The sequence below is a fragment of the Arachis hypogaea genome, chromosome 7, assembly GCF_003086295.3.
Source record: "Arachis hypogaea cultivar Tifrunner chromosome 7, arahy.Tifrunner.gnm2.J5K5, whole genome shotgun sequence".
Lineage (NCBI taxonomy): Eukaryota > Viridiplantae > Streptophyta > Magnoliopsida > Fabales > Fabaceae > Arachis > Arachis hypogaea.
In genome coordinates, this window is record NC_092042.1 from 63,883,265 (window position 1) to 63,902,266 (window position 19,002).

Below are 19,002 nucleotides of genomic sequence, written 5' to 3' on the forward strand. Positions count from 1 at the left end.
GACCCCAAATGATGACTATTTGGGTACTGTTTGCCGACAGTACTGTTTGCTTTTACTCTTTTCCGACATTCACTGTTTGCTTTTTCTTTTTACTTTTACTTTTTTACTTTTTACTCTCTTTTTTTTTATGATTGGGCTTTTACATTGATTGCATATACAGTACTTGTTACATCTCAAATGGGTCTTGAGAGTCTTGATAGTAATGAGCTGGACTGGACTGGACCTCTTCGTCTTCTCCAAGAGGTACGGTCTGTATTGCTTGTAGAGAGATTTGGATATCTTCCTCTGAGGTTGCTGCAGCTAGGGCTGCCATAATTTGTCTCTTTTGTGCTAAGAATTGGGTCTCTTTTTTATAAACTATTTGTTCATTGGTGGTGCTTGAGACTGTTATTGCTGGACGCTTTTGTGATGTTGTTAACCATTGATCAATAGCTGCTCTTCTTAGTAAATTTATATCATATTTGTTCCACCATTTAATTTTTATTACTCTTACTAGATATTGTATGCTTGGAGATTCTTCATATGCTGCTGAATCATATTCCCATATCATAATCCAGCTTATTCCCATGGCTGCTATGAATGAAATGAACTTATATTCTTGTAGGAATGATGACTTGCTTTTAAAGTATTCATACGCCATACTGGCTTCTTTTGGGAAGATAGCTTCCATTGGTCCAAAGTTCTGGAACCATGCTTGAAACCATTTGGAAAATTGTAATGATATCCCCTTTCTGAACCAAATGAACCAAGAATGAGGATTTGGTGATAGAAATAAAACATGATTCCAAGCTTCTTGGTAATCATAGTAGGTATAGTTCTGAGGTTCAAATTTTAATGAGAAGCTTTTAGACTGATATGGGGGTATTTCCCAATCTTGCAAGGATAATATTTTTATAATTTTTATTTTTGAATAAATAGGCTGCTTGGTGTTGGAATCTCTGTAATGTGTTAACTCAATGGATCTGGTGTCTACTAATATGAATTCATAAAATTTTTGGGTTTTTTGTGGGTTAATAGGAATATAATGGAAAGTATTTAGGAAAATGGTCTTGTATAGGGTTTTTCTGTCTTTTTTGAACCACTCTTTTTCAATGGTTAATATCTTTATAGGATTGTGTTTTTTATAGTAAGGAAATTGTTCTTTCAAGGGTTGAGTATTATAGAGGTCAGATGGTTGTAGTAATGTGAATTTATTATTAGTAGTAATTAAAGGGCTCTTAGAAGGTGATGACGATAATGGTGCAGCTTTTACAACCTGTGACATTGTCATAGGTCTTAATGATAATTGTTTTGCTGGTACAACAGTAATAGGTAATTTTGTTTCTTTTATTTGGTCAAAAGGTTGACCATAATCTTCACTGGAGGCTGCTTTTTGCTCCATTCTTTCCCTGCAAAAATTCTCTAGTAAGAAAGTCAGGGAGTGAATTTAGTTCTCCTTTTATATGTTCAATAGTAAAATCGAAACATGATAAAATAGCTTGCCATCTTGCAAATATTTGTTTTGAAACCAAATTTTTGACATCATTTTCTAAAACATTTGGAGCTGCTTTACAATCAATTCTTATTAAGAAGGTTTTATTAAATAAATCTTCTTGAAATTTTGAAACACATAATACTATGGCAAGTATTTCTTTTTTGACTGTGGGGTAGTTCTTTTGAGCTTGGTTCCAAATTCCTGAATGATATTTTACTATTTGTTCTTTTGAGTTATTAGGAGGTATTTGTTTAAGAATTCCTCTATATCCTAATTCTGATGCATCTGTTTCTTAGCCGATGGGTCTAGTATACTTATGCAATGTATTTCTTTTACTGCATTTTTTTATTTTTATTATTATGGAAGTCATTTCTTTTGTCCATGGAGGTGGATTTTTTCTTAGTCTCTTATAAAGAGGTTCGCATGTAACTCTTATTACGGGTAAGAATTCTGCTACATAATTTAAACATCCCAAAAATCTTTGTAGTTATTTTTTGTCAGTTATTTCATTTGGAAATTTATCTGCAAATTCAATGGCTCTTTTAATTGGTACTATGGTTCCTTGATAAATTTTATATCCTAAGAACCTTACTTTAGTTGTAAGAATTTTCATTTTCTTTTCTGATAAAACTAATCCTTGTTCTTTTATAATATCCATGAATTTTTCTAGATGATATATATGCTGCTTTATTCATTTCGAGTATACTAATACGTCATCAAGATATACTATAGTAAATTCTATATGCGGGTAAATTATATTATTCATTATTTCTTGGAATTCGCTTGCGGCATTTTTTAATCTTTGAGGCATTACATTCCATTCGTAATGTCCAAAGGGTACTATAAAAGCTGTCTTATATCTATCTTCCTTTTTTACTGCAATTTGATAATAACCTGGTTTTAAATCAAATTTTGAAAAGATATTTGCTTTATTTAATCTTTTAATTAAATCACTTTTATTTGGTAAAGGGTACCTAATCCATTTTAATACCTTGTTTAGAGGTTTATAATTGATAACTAATTTTAGAGCACCTCTTTCTATTTCAGATGCTTTCATCACATAGAAGCCTGTACAACTCCAGGGTGATTTTGAAGGCCTTATTAGTCCCTTATCTAGATATTCTTGTATTTCTTTTTTACAATATTCTAGATACTCTTTGTTCATATGTATCGGTTTTGCCTTTGTTGGTATATCTTTTTCATTAAATCCATCTTCATATGGTAAAGATATTTCATGTAATTTTCTATGTTGAAAGGCTGTGGGATTTAAACTACATAATTCTGTCTTAATTTTTTCTTCAATTGCTTTTATTTTATCTTGTATTTCTGGAGTTTGTAATTGTTCTTCTATTCTTTTATGTGTAACTTCTTGGTTTAAGTAGTTAATTTGTCTTGTCTTTCTTTCTATAATATTAACTTGACGCGGTAAGTGTTGTAAAATTTTCTCTAGACTCAAACAATTAATTTGTCTTACTTTTGTTTCCATTACACTAACATGTGTAGATAGGTGTTGTAACATATTGAGTTCAAGCTGTTTCGGTCTTGTGAGAGATTCAAAATGGACAGGATGATTGGAGATTCTTGTACAAGTTATTCCGTCGATGTCAACATTAAAGGGATATAATAATAAAGTAAAAGGATTTCCTAATATAACTTGATGAGATATATTTCTTGCTAAAAAGAATGTAGTGGTAAAGCATACCCTATTTTTACAAATTTTTGCTTTAGATAACTTATAGTCTATAGTCATTTTGTCATTTTCTGCCATTAAGACTCTTTCTGTAGTTTTCTCATAATATTTTGTGGGTATTAATCCTTCTTGTATACAATTAACATCAGCTCCTGAATCTACCATAGCTATTAAATCAAATTTTTCTTCTCCTACTATTAAAGTTATTGTAGTGAACCATTTTTGACTTACTAATAATGTTAAAATATTTATATAATTTTATGTACCTAGGTTAATATAATTCTCGGAGATTGTTATATTACTAGTCCCTTCATTATTTTGTAAAGATTGTTCTTGGATTTTTATTATGTTTTCTCCTTCTATTTTTAGTAATCTGTAGTCCATATTAATGTTTTGTTGTTTTAATTCTGAAACTTCTCTTTTTAACCTTTTTATCTCTTCTTTGAGAGAATTAAGGAAAACTTCTTCTTGTGGGTTTTTAAAACGATTATAAATTTCTTTTATTTCTATTGGTCTTATTTCTTGCTTACTTTCTTCTTCTTTTTTAACTAATTCAGCTAATTGTCTTATAAACGCATCCCTTAATGGTGTATCTTCTAACTTGTCAATTATTTTAACTAGTGTAGAAGTTTGTTCTTTAGTTAAAATATTTACAGTTTTTTCACAGTTTCTACAGTTACATAATCCTATTCCTAAACAATTATTATTATCCTGTTCCTCCTTTCCATTATTTCCTCCTGAGCTCTCTTCTTCTGACATAAAGTCTAATTGTTGTATAAAATAGTCTTCAGTTTCAGAAGAACCCTCATAACTTGATTCCTCTTCTGACTCTGAATTGATTGGTATAGTTGTCAAAGCATGCTTAATTTCTTTATTTTCTATTTTATTCATTTTTTGTTCTGTTGTACACTTATTAGCATAATGTCCTTGTTTTTTACATTTCCAACATGTTACTTGTTTTTTCTTATTAGAAAATTTAGGTTTTCCTTTAGAGGTTTTATGTAATTTTTTATGATATTTCTGTTCATAATAAAGGGGTTTGTCTATATTATATTTAGGTTTTTTATAAAAAAATTTTCTTTTAACTTTATGCTGTCCACTAGGTGCTTTTCAGGAGTTATTCCATATTGGTAGCAGAAAGTGCATAGCTCTCTTTTTTCCGTGATACTTTCTTGTTTTATTTTCTGTTGTATCTTGGTATCTGTGCATACTTCTATACCTGTTTGTACTATTATATTATGTAATTGTCCAAAGGTTAATGAATTATAGGGACAAACTGTGCTTGTAGTTTTTGCAATACTTTTTCAGAGAATAATTTTGGTAAGGCTGCTACGAATCTTTCTTTCCAGAAAGGCGCATGTGCATCATCTCTTATCATAACTTTTGACATAAAAACATCTTTATACCATCTATAATCAGACATAGTTGGACATCTTAAATTCATTAATTGAGTATGTATCCTATCTTTAAAAATACTGGGATCTCCTACAAAATTTTTAATAATGGTATATATTAACGTGGATGTAGCGTCTGGTGACTGATCTTCTTGTTTAATACTATTAATAATCAATTCTTTTTCTTGGAGGCTGTGAAAATTATCCCACCAACCTTTTAATTGTCCTGTAAATCCTTTGGTTATCATAATTGCTGCTTCTTTATCAGAGGCTTTTCTCATCTTATAGGCAGTTGCAGCCATAGTCATATTACACATTTGATCTAAAATGGCTTGTTCACTTAATCCATCTATATTCCATTCTACTAAGTCTGATCCTGAAAAACTATTTTGTACTAATTGTGTTCGTTCTTCTAGGCCTACATCTACTGGTGATGGTCTAGGGTAATAATTTCTGGTTTTAGGATAATCTCTTTTATAGGATATTTTATTTAGTTCTAATTCTTCTTCCTTTTGTAATGTATTAATTGTTAATTTTCCTAGACTAATACTTCTAAGTTTTTCTTTTAGTTCTTCAACTTTTGTTTCTACTTTAGATTTTAAGCTAATATTATCTAAACTTTGTAATTTATATATAGGTTTTTCTATGGGTTTTTCTACCTTAATAACTTTTTCCATATTTTCCATTCTTCCTAACTGATTTTTCATTATATCTAACATGGTATTAGTAAAGTTTAATTGCTGATGTAATTTCTTAATATCTCTTTTTTCTATATTTCCATCTGCATTGTTATCTTATAGGGTGTTGCTTCAACTTCTAAGTCTTTTTAAATTGGTTTTTTAATAGTTTCTTTAGGGGGATATTCAGATTCTATTACTGATCCTGAGCTTATTTTCCAAACAACAGTTGGCTTTGTTAAAGGACATAATTTCTTATCGGGTTTAGAGTAATAATTAACGTACCAGTCAAAGAAGTATAAGCTAATTCTATTTTCTTTCATAAAATCATAGAATAGTTCTCTTAGTCTAATAACTTCATTTTCTGAATGGTTGGTAAAATACCAATCTCTTAGTGATTTATTATAATCAGCATTAAAATCTTGTCTTATCCACTCTTTATCAATCTCAAATGGTTCTTCCTTTATAATTACTGATAAAACTTGTGATTCCCTTGGATCAAATTCTGAAGGTGATTTATATACAGTAGTGGCTATATGTGGCCTTCTATTGTCAATTCCTACAATATCATCAATATTTCCTATTGATGAGTTATCTATAGAATTTCTATGACTAATAGTTTCAACATTATCAGGAATTCTTAATGATTGGGATCTATTCATCCTAATTCTAATATCAGGTCCTTCTCTTATTATTTCCCTTATTCTAGTATTTTGTATTTGTGGTTCTTCAATACCATCAAGTATCATCAGATGTTACTTGCAATTTTAAGGCTTGCCAGGTGTATTCATGTTTTAGATTCATAGCATAATTTGGGTAACAATTAAAAAAAACTGGTCCATCATTACAGTTACTTTCTAATATTCCTATTAATGAATCACTAAAATTTTTTAATCTGGTATCTCTTAAGGTTAATAATATAGGCAGATTAATTCCTATTCTAAAATTAGGCTTTATGGCTACTTGTATTAATCCTATATGGATGAAGTTATATCCTTTACTACTATGTTCTTTCAATTTATCTTCTTCTAAGATGGTGATAATTTTATTACTACTCGTTCCTGGTTTACAATATTCTAACATGTGGATTTCATAATTTCTTCCTTCCCAGAAGTTTCTCTTTTTATATATTTTATCTTTTTCTACTATAGGTATATTCCAATTATGAAAACTTTCTTCTAATTTGGCTATTTCTAATTCATTTTTAGTTCCAGAGGTGGAGACTTCATCATTATCTGTTTTTATTACTAAAGAATTATTTTTTCCTAGATTTGAACGACTCATCGTTCTCAATAAACTAGCCATTTTATGGTTAGAACTTTGTGAGCTACGGGACCACCCTCGTTAACCAACGGATTCACTGCCTTTCTAGGACTTACAACCGGGACTACGATCTGGGCTGACCAACGTATTAACAGTTCTCACTGCTACTTCAAAGTTGTAACTATAAAATGTTTGAGGCTTATCAAGAAGACTTGTAATAAAAATCCAGTTAAAAATGAAAAAGTAAAGAGTAAAAAAGTAAAAGTAAAAAGAAAAAGCAAACAATGAATGTCGGCAAACAGTAAAAGCAAACAGTGAATGTCGGCAAACAGTGAAAGCAAACAGTACTGTCGGCAAACAGTACCCAAATAGTCATCATTTGGGGTCTATAAATACCAAAGGCCTCACTCATTCAAGATCATCAAAAACTTGAAAGCTCAAGAAATCTCTCTACTCTTATATCTTCTTACTTTATAAATTCTTCAAGTATTTGTAATCATCTTCAAGAAGTGTATCAACTCTGCAAGCAATAAAAGTACAAGTTCATCTTTGTAAGCTTACTATCTTTCTTTTATTTATTTTCTCAATTATTATTCTTATACCATGAAAGAGTTTTATAAAAGGTTTAGATCTTTTAAATTAGTTAGAAAAAATATGAAAACAAGAGTAAGGGCAATAGATAGAAAAATAAGAGAACTAATAACTGAATCTTCAGAATTAAAAGTAGAAATAAAAAAGATGGACAAGAAGATAATCAGAACCAAAAAGCTTCTACAACAAATTAAAACAAAAAAATCAGTAAAAACCGCTAGACAAACTATTAAGAATAAACACATTCATTATGTTAGAAGGATGCATTACTTACATGTACAAAGCATGAGACAACTTTTAGAGATAGAATCAAGAATACATGTATATAACATTCAAAGAATGGATGGCAATCCCCAACCTACAGTACCCGTACAAGATCTAGAACTTCAACCTTTACAAGAACCTCAACCATTACAAGAAACAAATCAACCTATAATAGCCCAACCTTATATATATATATATATATATATATATATATATAGAAAAAATCCACCTCCATGGACAAAAGAAATGACTTCTATAATAATAAAGATAAAAAATGCAATAAAAGAAATACCTTGTATAAGTATACTAGATCCATTGGCTAAATTAATTGTAGAAACAGATGCATCAGAATTAGGATATGGAGGAATTCTTAAACAAATACCTCCTAATAGCTCAAAAGAACAAATAGTAAAATATCATTCAGAAATTTAGAACCAGGCTCAAAAGAATTATCCAACAGTCAAAGAAGAAATACTTGCCATAGTATTATGTGTTTTAAAATTTCAAGAAGATTTATTCAATATTTATAAAGAAATTATTTTTAACTGAATTTTTATTACAAGTCTTCTTGATAAATCTCAAAATTTTATAGTTACAACTTTGAAGTAGCAGTGAGAACTGTTAATACGTTGGTCAGCCCAAATTGTAGTCCCGGTTGTAAGGCCTAGTAAGGCAGTGAATCCGTTGGTTAACGAGGGTGGTCTCGTAACTTACAAAGTTCTAACCATAAAATGGCTAGTTTATTGAGAACGATGAGTAGTTTAAATCTAGGAAAAAATAATTCTTTAGTGATAAAAACAGATAATGATGAAGCATCCACCTCTGGAACTAAAAATGAATTAGAAATAGCTAAATTAGAAGAAAATTTTCGTAATTGGAATATACCTATAATAGATAAAGATAAAGTATATAAAAAGAGAACTTCTGGGAAGGAAGAAATTATGAAATTCATATGTTAAAGTATTGTAAACCAGGAACGAGTAATAATAAGATTATTACCATCTTAGAAGAGGATAAATTGAAAGAACATAGCAGTAAAGGATATAACTTCATCCATATAGGATTAATACAAGTAGTCATAAAACCTAATTTTAGAATAGAAATTAATCTGCCTATATTATTAACCTTAAGAGATACCAGATTTCAAAATTTTAGTGACTCATTAATAGGAATATTAGAAAGTAATTGTCATGATGGACCAGTTTTTTTTTTTTAATTGTTACCCAAATTATGCTATGAATTTTAAAAATGAATACACATGGCATGCCTTAAAATTGCAAGTAAGATCTAATGAAACAATTATAAATGAGAAATATGATCCATTCGAAATAATCTATAGGATATATTATAAAATTACTAAGGTTAATTATGACTTTAAAGCATTAAGACAATCCTCAAAAGAAGAAACGATAATTCTGCATGCAAATCTAAAAAGATCTAATATACAAACACCTAGAAGATTAAGACATGAAGAATTAAAAAGTAGAATGCCTGAAAAATGGATAATACCTAATGGTATTGAAGAACCACAAATACAAAATACTAGAATAAGAGAAATAATCAGAGAAGGACCTGATATTAGAATTAGGATGAATAGATCCCAATCATTAAGAATTCCTCATAATGTTGAAACTATTAGTCATAGAAATTCTATAGATAACTCATCAATAGGAAATATGGATAATATTGTAGGAATTGACAAAAGAAGGCCAAATATAGCCACTGCTGTATATAAATCACCTTCGGAATTTGATCCAATGCAATCACAAGTTTTATCAGTAATTATAAAGGAAGAACCATTTGAGATTGATAAAGAATGGATAAAACAAGATTTTAATGCTGATTATAATAAACCCCTAAGAGATTGGTATTTTACCAACCATTCAGAAAATGAAGTTATTAGACTAAGAGAACTATTCTATGATTTTATGAAAGAAAATAGAATTAGTTTATACTTCTTTGATTGGTACGTTAATTATTACTCTAAACCCGATAAGAAATTATGTCCTTTAACAAAACCAACTATTGTTTGGAAAACAAGTTCAGGATCAGTAATAGAATCTGAATATCTTCCTAAAGAAATTATTAAAATACCAATTGAAAAAGATCTAGAAGTTGAAGCAACACCCTATAAAGATAGCAATGTAGAAGGAAATATAGAAAAAAGAGATATTAAGAAATTACATCAACAATTAAACTTTACTAATACCATGTTAGATATAATGAAAAATCAATTAGGAAGAATGGAAAATATGGAAAAAGTCATTAAGGTAGAAAAACCCATAGAAAAACCTATATATAAATTACAAAGTTTAGATAATATTAGCTTAAAATCTAAAGTAGAAACAGAAGTTGAAGAACTAAAAGAAAAACTTAGGAGTATTAGTCTAGAAAAATTAACAATTAATACATTACAAAAGGAAGAAGAATTAGAACTAAATAAAATATCCCATAAAAGAGATTATCCTAAAACAAGAAATTATTATTCTAGACCATCACTAGTAGATGTAGGCCTAGAAGAGCGAACACAATTAGTGCAAAATAGTTTCTCAGGATCAGACTTAGTAGAATGGAATATAAATGGATTAAGTGAGCAGGCTATTTTAGATCAAATATGTAATATGACTATGGCTGCAACTGCTTATAAGATGAGAAAAGCTTCTGATAAGGAAGCAGCAATTATGATAACCCAAGGATTTACAGGACAATTGAAAGGTTGGTGGGATAATTTTCTCAGCATCCAAGTGTAACACCCTAACTACCAAAGCTCACGCTTCCGGCTGCGCAACTCTGATAGCTCAGACATTACGACGACACTTATACTATTTAATACTAAAATATGAGCCTGTTTGAAACTTTAAACCGCAAATACCGTTCCCAAAAATGCTTTCGTTCGATAACGTACATCCATAGAAACCATACAATTTACAAAAACTCATAAAGAGTACATCCATATATATACATACATATATATAAATAATATTACAGACATTAACCAATACAATCCCTACCCCTCTTACAGAATATATCAAGATAAAGGCGAGGGTACAATAATTAATAGTCCAAAGCAATACAGAACATCACAACAATAACTAAATAAATTCTTCGTAACTTCTGCGCCCATATCCTGAAAGGGGAAAAATGTAAGGGGTGAGAACATCATCCTCGAAAGGGTTCTCAGTAGAGGGTTTTTAGGAATTACTGTAATAGGATACATGAAGATAACCGCACCAGTGATTAATAACCGTCCTATGCCTCTTTTCAAAAACAACAGTTTACAAATAAAGTAAAGTCAGAAATCTTTCCTGAAAGAGGGACCGTTCAATTTTCAAAACATCAAAACATTTCAAAAAGGTTTATCTATACTGAACCAAAATAACCTTTCATATCTTATTCCAAACCAGAACCACAAAAACCGAAATCAACCATCGGTCCATCTCATTCAACCACGGCCCTAGGCCCAAACAATCCAACCACAACCAATCATCACAGTCCAACAGAGTTCCAGGTGCAAACACAAGTAGGAAGATGCAAACACAAACAAACAGTTATTGCAAGTAGAACAATTAGCAATTAATCACATAGGCAAACCAAGTACAATATGCATACCCAAACAATGACACATAGATGCATATGATGCATGCCTGTCCCTAGTGGCTGATGATATCATCTGTCGGTTACCAAGCCAACCCGACGTGTCCGGTAGCTAACCCGGACACAGTCTCTCTGTTGTGCATTATTATCATTAGAGGGTATATGCGCCCTGTCGCCATTAGAGGGTATATGCGCCCTGTCGCCATTAGAGGGTATCGGTGCCCTGTCACCCTTACAACAGAGAGAAAAACACAAGCATACTCGCTTACAACTTTCATCTCAGCCATTCGGCTTAAATCCACAAATCATTCAATTGCATACATGCATTTATATTCAATCATGGATCACCATCCATCTCAGCCATCCGGCTCACGGTTCAATTCAGAACCAACCAATTTATCAATAAATACAGTCCCTCGGCTTAAATTCATAATTCATAGCCAGCCATACGGCTTATAACTCATTCGGCAATCAGCCATAAGTCAATATCACACACAGCCATTCCGGCCCATAACAAAAACAGTACTTCCATCATTCAACATCATCAAATTCATAAAACCGGCATTTAAGCCATAACTCACTTTTCTCAAACCATTTCACTTTGAAATCAAATTTTTAACTCTTTTCAGCCTTGGCTTTGAAGATCTCATTTCTCAAATCATCTCAGGCTCATAAGCCAAATTTTACTCAAAGTGAGTTCCCTTTTTAAAACAAAGCCACTCTCGGCATTCTCTTTCCAAAACTTCCAAAACCATGGCAAGTTAAGGATTTATTTCAAAGCATTCAAAATCACCCATCCAACAATGGGATTTTATAACAAAAGTTTCTCGGCAAAGTCCCAAGTCTTTAGGGAAGGTCAACTTATATAAATTCCTTAAAATTCATTGAAACTCTTAAAATCATAGATTTCTCGGTTCAAGTAAATAAAACTGAATTTACTATAAAACCGGCCATACAAAATCACAAGTTCCAACCCGGTCCAAAAATCAACTCATTTGAAACGAAACCGGTTCATTTGAATCAAACCACTTTCAAGTTTTTTTTTAGAACCCATTGTTCTAACTCTTCCAAAATGCCTCAAACTTGATTAATCAATCAAAAGTCTAGGTTCCTTTGAAATCACTAAAAACTCCTTTTTATATTGAAATCAATATTAAAGCATCATTCTTTCCTTGAGTGATTCAAACGGTAAAAATAGTTCAGTTTTAAATAAGCCGAACTCAACGTATAAGGTTCATCAAATAAATTAAGCTTGAAAACATAAATATCCTTTTAATAAATCAATTAATACAATTTCTCAAATCCAACCCTTTTTAAATAACCTTACAAACAAGTGTAGGATTTTATAGAAATTTCGGCAACACCTCCCCTAAAACTTGGACTTTTGCCACCCGGTTCGGGTCCCAACTAAACCATTTCTCATTCCTTTTCAACAGCTCAAAACCAGAAATCAATTTAAAGCAAGCTAAATCCAACAATCGCCTCAGTGGCGTATCTCAAGGATACCATTTCAAATCAACTCAATATCAATCGATATAACTCATTTCCAAAGCTTTAAAGGAACGGCTCAATAACAAATCATTTGTCCAAAACCAAATCAATTAAAATAAACCGTGCTGAATTCAAAAGTGCATTCGACTTTTCACATCATTAAAATAATTGGCTCAAATCAAATCAATCCTCAACGGATTAAACTCAGATTCAAATCTTTAAAGAATCAACTTCAAACATTACATTTCACAAGCCACACAACAAATTCAGCCAAACCAACATCCATAATCGTTCGAGTCAATCAAATAATACATAAGGCAGATACAATCACTAAATACACAATATCTCACATCAGTATCCATATGTAATAATTCCAATACACAAAACATAGTTTTTTGGAAAGCGCCCCTACCTCAAAACGCAAAATTCCATAACCCAAACGTATCATCAAGTCCTTTCCGCCTCAACTCAAAATCAAAGGCAGCTTCAAAGCACAGCCCCACACATTTTCGCAGCAGCATAAACAACTCTAAATTACAACAAGCAACCTCAGTTACTAACTCTAGGAACATTAATACCATAAAGGCTTTAATACACGTACGGGACACTAACGTAGGGCTTTCGAAACATAATTTCTTACCGGAATAACAACACGAAGCAGCTGCGGATTCGAACCGGCCCCGGCACAGCTCCGGCGGCGGCCAGAAGCTCCGGTGGATCAACTATAAAAACCACACAGCATCAAACCTTCTCGAAATTCCAAAAGAACTGAAATCAAACTTAAAACGCTTACCGGCAAAATTTTCCGGCGACAACAGCAAGGTCTCAAGCGGCAGAAACTCTGCCTGGAGCTTCAGCGGTGATCCCGAAAGTCACAGAGTCGTCCCCGGTGATCAGAATCACAGCGGTGGTTTCTGGTGGAGGTAACTCGCGATGAAATCCAAATGACACAGGCTCCAGTAACGGTTTCCCGGCGGTTGAGGCTCGGCCAGAAGCTCCGGCGACCGTGGCGGCAGCTCCGACGGAGACGGTAGTGAGAGACAGAACTGGCGAGCTCTCCTCTTCCAGCAGCGGCGCTGCGGCAAGGAGCACAACGGCGGCGTGTGAATCGGCGACGGCAGAAACGTGACGGATCTCCCTCACGGCGCGTCTCCCCCTCGCGCGACTAGCAACGGCGCAGGCTAGAGATGACGGCGCGGCGAACAGTGGCGGCGGCGGTGCCAGGCTCTCCTCCGGCGACGCCCTTCCCTCACTGCGCTCTCGGATCAAACTCCCTCTTCTGTCAACGGCGGCGGCGACGAAGGAACGCGATGGCGTGAAGAACGGCACAGGGAGGATGCAACGGGTGGCTAGGGAACGCAGCTCGTTGTGGGGTGCGGTGAGGACGATTGGCGGCGCGGCGACACGACGCGGTGAGGGCAACGCGACTGCACGGCGTGAAACGCGACCCTCTTCACTTCCGATTCTGATCTCCTTCTTCTTCGACGTTGGTGGCGAACGGCGAGCAGAAGGGCGGCGACGGCGAGGCCCACCGCTGCTGGCTCGCCTCTCCCTCTTCTCTTCCCCTGACGCGCGACTCTGACTCCCTCTCCATCCTCTGCTTCTAATTTCGGTTTCTTTCATGGCAATGGGAAGCCATGAGTGTTGCAAGCTGTTGGGGAAAGGGGAAAATCTGCTACTGTTGAGTGTGTTGGTTTGAGGAAGGAGAAGTGTTGCTGCTGCTGTTAGAAGAGAGGGGCGGCAGCAGTTGGGGGAAACCGGGTCGGGTTAGGGTTTGCAAGGTTAGGGTTTCATTTTTGAAAATTAGGGTTAAGGGCATTATGGTAATTTCACATAAAATTAGGAATAATATAGTAATTGAAACTCAGATTAAATCCAACACTATTTGTACATAGAAAATACTATTTGCTCATCAATTTCACAAATTATTTTCAATAAAATGCCCAAATCTAAAAATTAGAAATGGTATACTTAATTTCTTCATTTTCCAAAATAGCAGTAATAATATTTAAAATATTACTTATTTAATCCAAATCATATAAAATCCTTATTATTTCATGACTACCAACTTTATAAATTTGAATATAGAAAATAATCCAACAATTGTGAAATTGGATAAAAATCATAACTTATCTCAAATCCAATAAATCAAAACTTGCCTTAATTATCTTTAATAAAATAATCTCTGAAATTAAGGCTATAAATAACCATAGAATTTGAGACTTGATCATAATAAGACTTTTTCAAATATTCTAGGTCTTACACCAAGAAAAAGAATTAATTATTAATAGTATTAAACAAGAAGATCAGTCACCAGATGCTACATTCAAATTAATATATACTATTATTAAAAATTTTGTAGGAGATCCCAGTATTTTTAAAGATAGGATACAAACTCAATTAATGAATTTAAGATGTTCAACCATGTCTGATTATAGATGGTATAAAGATGTTTTTATGTCAAAAGTCATGATAAGAGATGATGCACATGCACCTTTCTGGAAAGAAAGATTCGTAGCAGTCTTACCAAAATTATTCTCTGAAAAAGTATTACAAAAACTACAAACACAGTTCGGGACTCAGATTTCCTATAATTCATTAATTTTTGGACAATTGCATAATATAATAGTACAAACAGGTATAGAAATATGCACAAATACCAAGATACAACAGAAAATAAAACAAGAAAGTATCACGGGAAAAAAAGAGCTTGGCACTTTCTGTTATCAATATGGAATAACTCCTGAAAAAGCACCTAGTGGACAGCATAAAGTTAAAAAGAAAAAATTTTATAAAAAACCTAAATATAATATAGACAAACCCCTTTATTATGAACAGAAATATTATAAAAAATTCCATAACACTCCTAAAGAAAAACCTAAAATTTCTAATAAGAAAAAACAAGTAACATGTTGGAAATGTAAAAAACAAGGACATTATGCTAATAAGTGTACGATAGAACAAAAAATAAATAAAATAGAAAATAAAGAAATTAAGCATGCTTTGGCAGCTATACTAATCAATTCAGAGTCAGAAGAAGAATCAAGTTATGAGGGTTCTTCTGAAACTGAAGACTATTTTATACAACAATTAGACCTTATGTCAGAAGAAGAGAGCTCAGGAGGAAATAGTGAAAAAGAGGAACAGGATAATAATAATTGTTTAGGAATAGGATTATGTAGCTGTAGAAACTGTGAAAAAACTGTAAATATTTTGACTAAAGAACAAACTTCTACACTAGTCAAAATAATTAACAAGTTAGAAGATACGCCATTAAGGGATGAGTTCATAAGACAATTAGTTGAATTAGTTAAAAAAGAAGAAAAAAGTAAGCAAGAAATAAGACCCATAGAAATAAAAGAAATTTATAATCGTTTTAAAAACTCACAAGAAGAAGTTTCTCTTAATTCTCTCAAAGAAGAGATAAAAAAGTTAAAAAGAGAAGTTTCGGAATTAAAACAACAAAATATTAATATGGACTATAGATTACTAAAAATAGAAGGAGAAAACATAATAAAAATCTAAGAACAATCTTTGCAAAATAATGTTAGTCAAATAGAAGAGACTAGTAACATAACAATCCCCGAAAATTATATTAATCTGGGTACAGAAAAATTATATAAATATACTAACTTTATTAGTAAGCCAAAAATGATTCACTACGATAACCTTAATAGTAGGAGAAGAAAAATTTGATTTAATAGCTATGGTAGATTCAGGAGCTGATGTCAATTGTATACAAGAAGGGTTAATACCCACAAAATATTATGAGAAAAAAAAGGTATGCTTTGCCACTACATTCTTTTTAGCAAGAAATATATCTAATCAAGTTATATTAGGAAATCCTTTTACTTTATTATTATATCTCTTTAATGTCGACATCGACGGAATAACTTGTACAAGAATCCCCAATCATCCTGTTTATTTTGAATTTCTCACTAGACCAAAACAGCATGAGCTCAATATGTTACAACACCTATCTACACAGGTTAGTGTTATGAAAACAGAAGTAAGACAAATTAATTGTTTGAGACAAGAGAAAATTTTACAACACTTACCACGTCAAGTTAATATTATAGAAAGGAAGACAAGACAAATTAACTACTTAAACCAAGAAGTTACACATAAAAGAATAGAAGAACAATTACAAACTCCGGAAATACAAGATAAAATAAAAGCAATTGAAGAAAAAATTAAGACAGAATTATGTAGTTTAAATCCCACAGCTTTTCAACATAGAAAATTACATGAAATATCTTTACTATATGAAGATGGATTTAATGAAAAAAATATACCAACAAACGCAAAACCAATACATATGAACAAAGAATATCTAGAATATTGTAAAAAAGAAATATAAGAATATCTAGATAAGGGACTAATAAGGCCTTCAAAATCACCCTGGAGCTGTACAGGCTTCTATGTGATGAAAGATCTGAAATAGAAAGAGGTACTCCAAGATTAGTTATCAATTATAAACCTCTAAACAAGGTATTAAAATGGATTAGGTATCCTTTACCAAATAAAAGTGATTTAATTAAAAGATTAAATAAAGCAAATATCTTTTCAAAATTTGATTTAAAATCAGGTTATTATCAAATTGCAGTAAAAGAGGAAGATAGATATAAGACAGCTTTTATAGTACCCTTTGGACATTACGAATGGAATGTAATGCCTCAAGGATTAAAAAATGCCCCAAGCGAATTCCAAGAAATAATGAATAATATATTTTACCCGCATATAAAATTTACTATAGTATATCTTGATGACGTATTAATATACTCAAAAGGAATAAAGCAGCATATATATCATCTAAAAAAATTTATGGATATTATAAAAGAACAAGGACTGGTTTTATCAGAAAAGAAAATGAAAATTTTTACAACTAAAGTAAGGTTTTTAGGATATAAAATTTATCAAGGAACTACAGTACCTATTAAAAGAGCTATTGAATTTGCAGATAAATTTTCAAATGAAATAACTGACAAAAAACAACTACAAAGATTTTTAGGATGTTTAAATTATGTAGCGGAATTCCTACCTGGAATAAGAGTCACATGCGAACCTCTTTATAAAAGATTAAGAAAAAATCCACCTCCATAGACAAAAGAAATGACTTCTATAATAATAAAGATAAAAAATGCAATAAAAGAAATACCTTGTATAAGTATATTAGATTCATTGGCTAAATTAATTGTAGAAACAGATGCATCAAAATTAGGATATGGAAGAATTCTTAAACAAATACCTCCTAATAGCTCAAAAGAACAAATAGTAAAATATCATTCAGAAATTTGGAACCAGGCTCAAAAGAATTACCCAACAGTAAAAAAAGAAATACTTGCCATAGTATTATGTGTTTCAAAATTTCAAAAAGATTTATTTAATAAAACCTTCTTAATAAGGACTGATTGTAAAGCAGCACCAAATATTTTAGAAAATGATGTCAAAAATTTGGTTTCAAAACAAATATTTGCAAGATGGTAAGCTATTTTATCATGCTCCAATTTTACTATTGAACATATAAAAGGAGAACTAAATTCACTCCCTGACTTTCTTACTAGAGAATTTTTGCAGGGAAAGAATGGAACAAAAAATAGCCTCCAGTGAAGATTATGGTCAACCTTTTGACTAAATAAAAGAAACGAAATTACCTATTATTGCTGTACCAGCCAAACAATTATCATTAAGACCTATGACAATGTCACATGTTCTAAAAGCCGCACCATCATCGTCATCACCTTCTAAGAGCCCTTTAATTACTACCAATAATAAATTCACATTATTACAACCATCTGACCTCTATAACACTCAACCCTTGAAAGAACAATTTTCTTACTATGAAAAACCCAATCCTATAAAAATATTAACCATCGAAAAAGAGTGGTTCAAAAAATATAAGAAAATCCTATATAAGACTTTTTCCCAAACACTTTCCATTACATTCCTATTAACCCACAAAAAAACCCAAAAATTCTATGAATTCATATTAGTAGACACCGGATCAATTGAATTAACCCATTATAGGAATTCGAACACCAAACAGCTTATTTATTCAAAAATAAAAATCATAAAAATATTATCTTTACAAGAATGGGAAATACCTCCATATCAGTCTAAGAGTTTCTCACTAAAATTCGAACCCTAGAACTATACCTATTATGATTACCAAGAAGCCTGGAATCATATATTATTTCTATCACCAAGTCCCCATTCGTGGTTCATTTGGTTTAGAAAGGGGATATCATTACAATTTCCCAAATGGTTCCAAGCATGGTTCCAGAATTTTGGATCAATGGAGACTTTCTTCCCAAAAGAAGCCAGTATGGCGTATGAATATTTTAAAAGCAAGTCATCATTCTTACAAGAATATAAATTCATTTCATTCATAGCAGCCATGGGAATAAGCTGGATTATGACATGGGAATATGATTCAGCAGCATATGAAGAATCTCCAAGCATACAATATTTAGTAAGAGTAATAAAAATAAAATGGTGGAACAAATATGATATAAATTTATTAAGAAGAGCAGCTATTGATCAATGGTTAACAACATCACAAAA

General features: G+C 31.9%; 1 protein-coding gene across 1 annotated transcript; it reads right to left on the bottom strand.

The window, feature by feature from the left end:
• Positions 1–10,227: 10,227 nt before the first annotated feature.
• On the bottom strand, positions 10,228–14,412 carry LOC112703249 (uncharacterized). The gene is made up of 4 exons (XM_072199517.1): positions 13,232–14,412; positions 13,079–13,160; positions 12,851–12,967; positions 10,228–10,480 (listed from the first exon to the last, which is right to left on the bottom strand). The coding sequence occupies exon 1, from the start codon at positions 14,059–14,061 to the stop codon at positions 13,264–13,266; it is 798 nt and encodes a 265-aa protein (XP_072055618.1). The 5' UTR covers positions 14,062–14,412; the 3' UTR covers positions 10,228–10,480; positions 12,851–12,967; positions 13,079–13,160; positions 13,232–13,263.
• Positions 14,413–19,002: the final 4,590 nt, after the last annotated feature.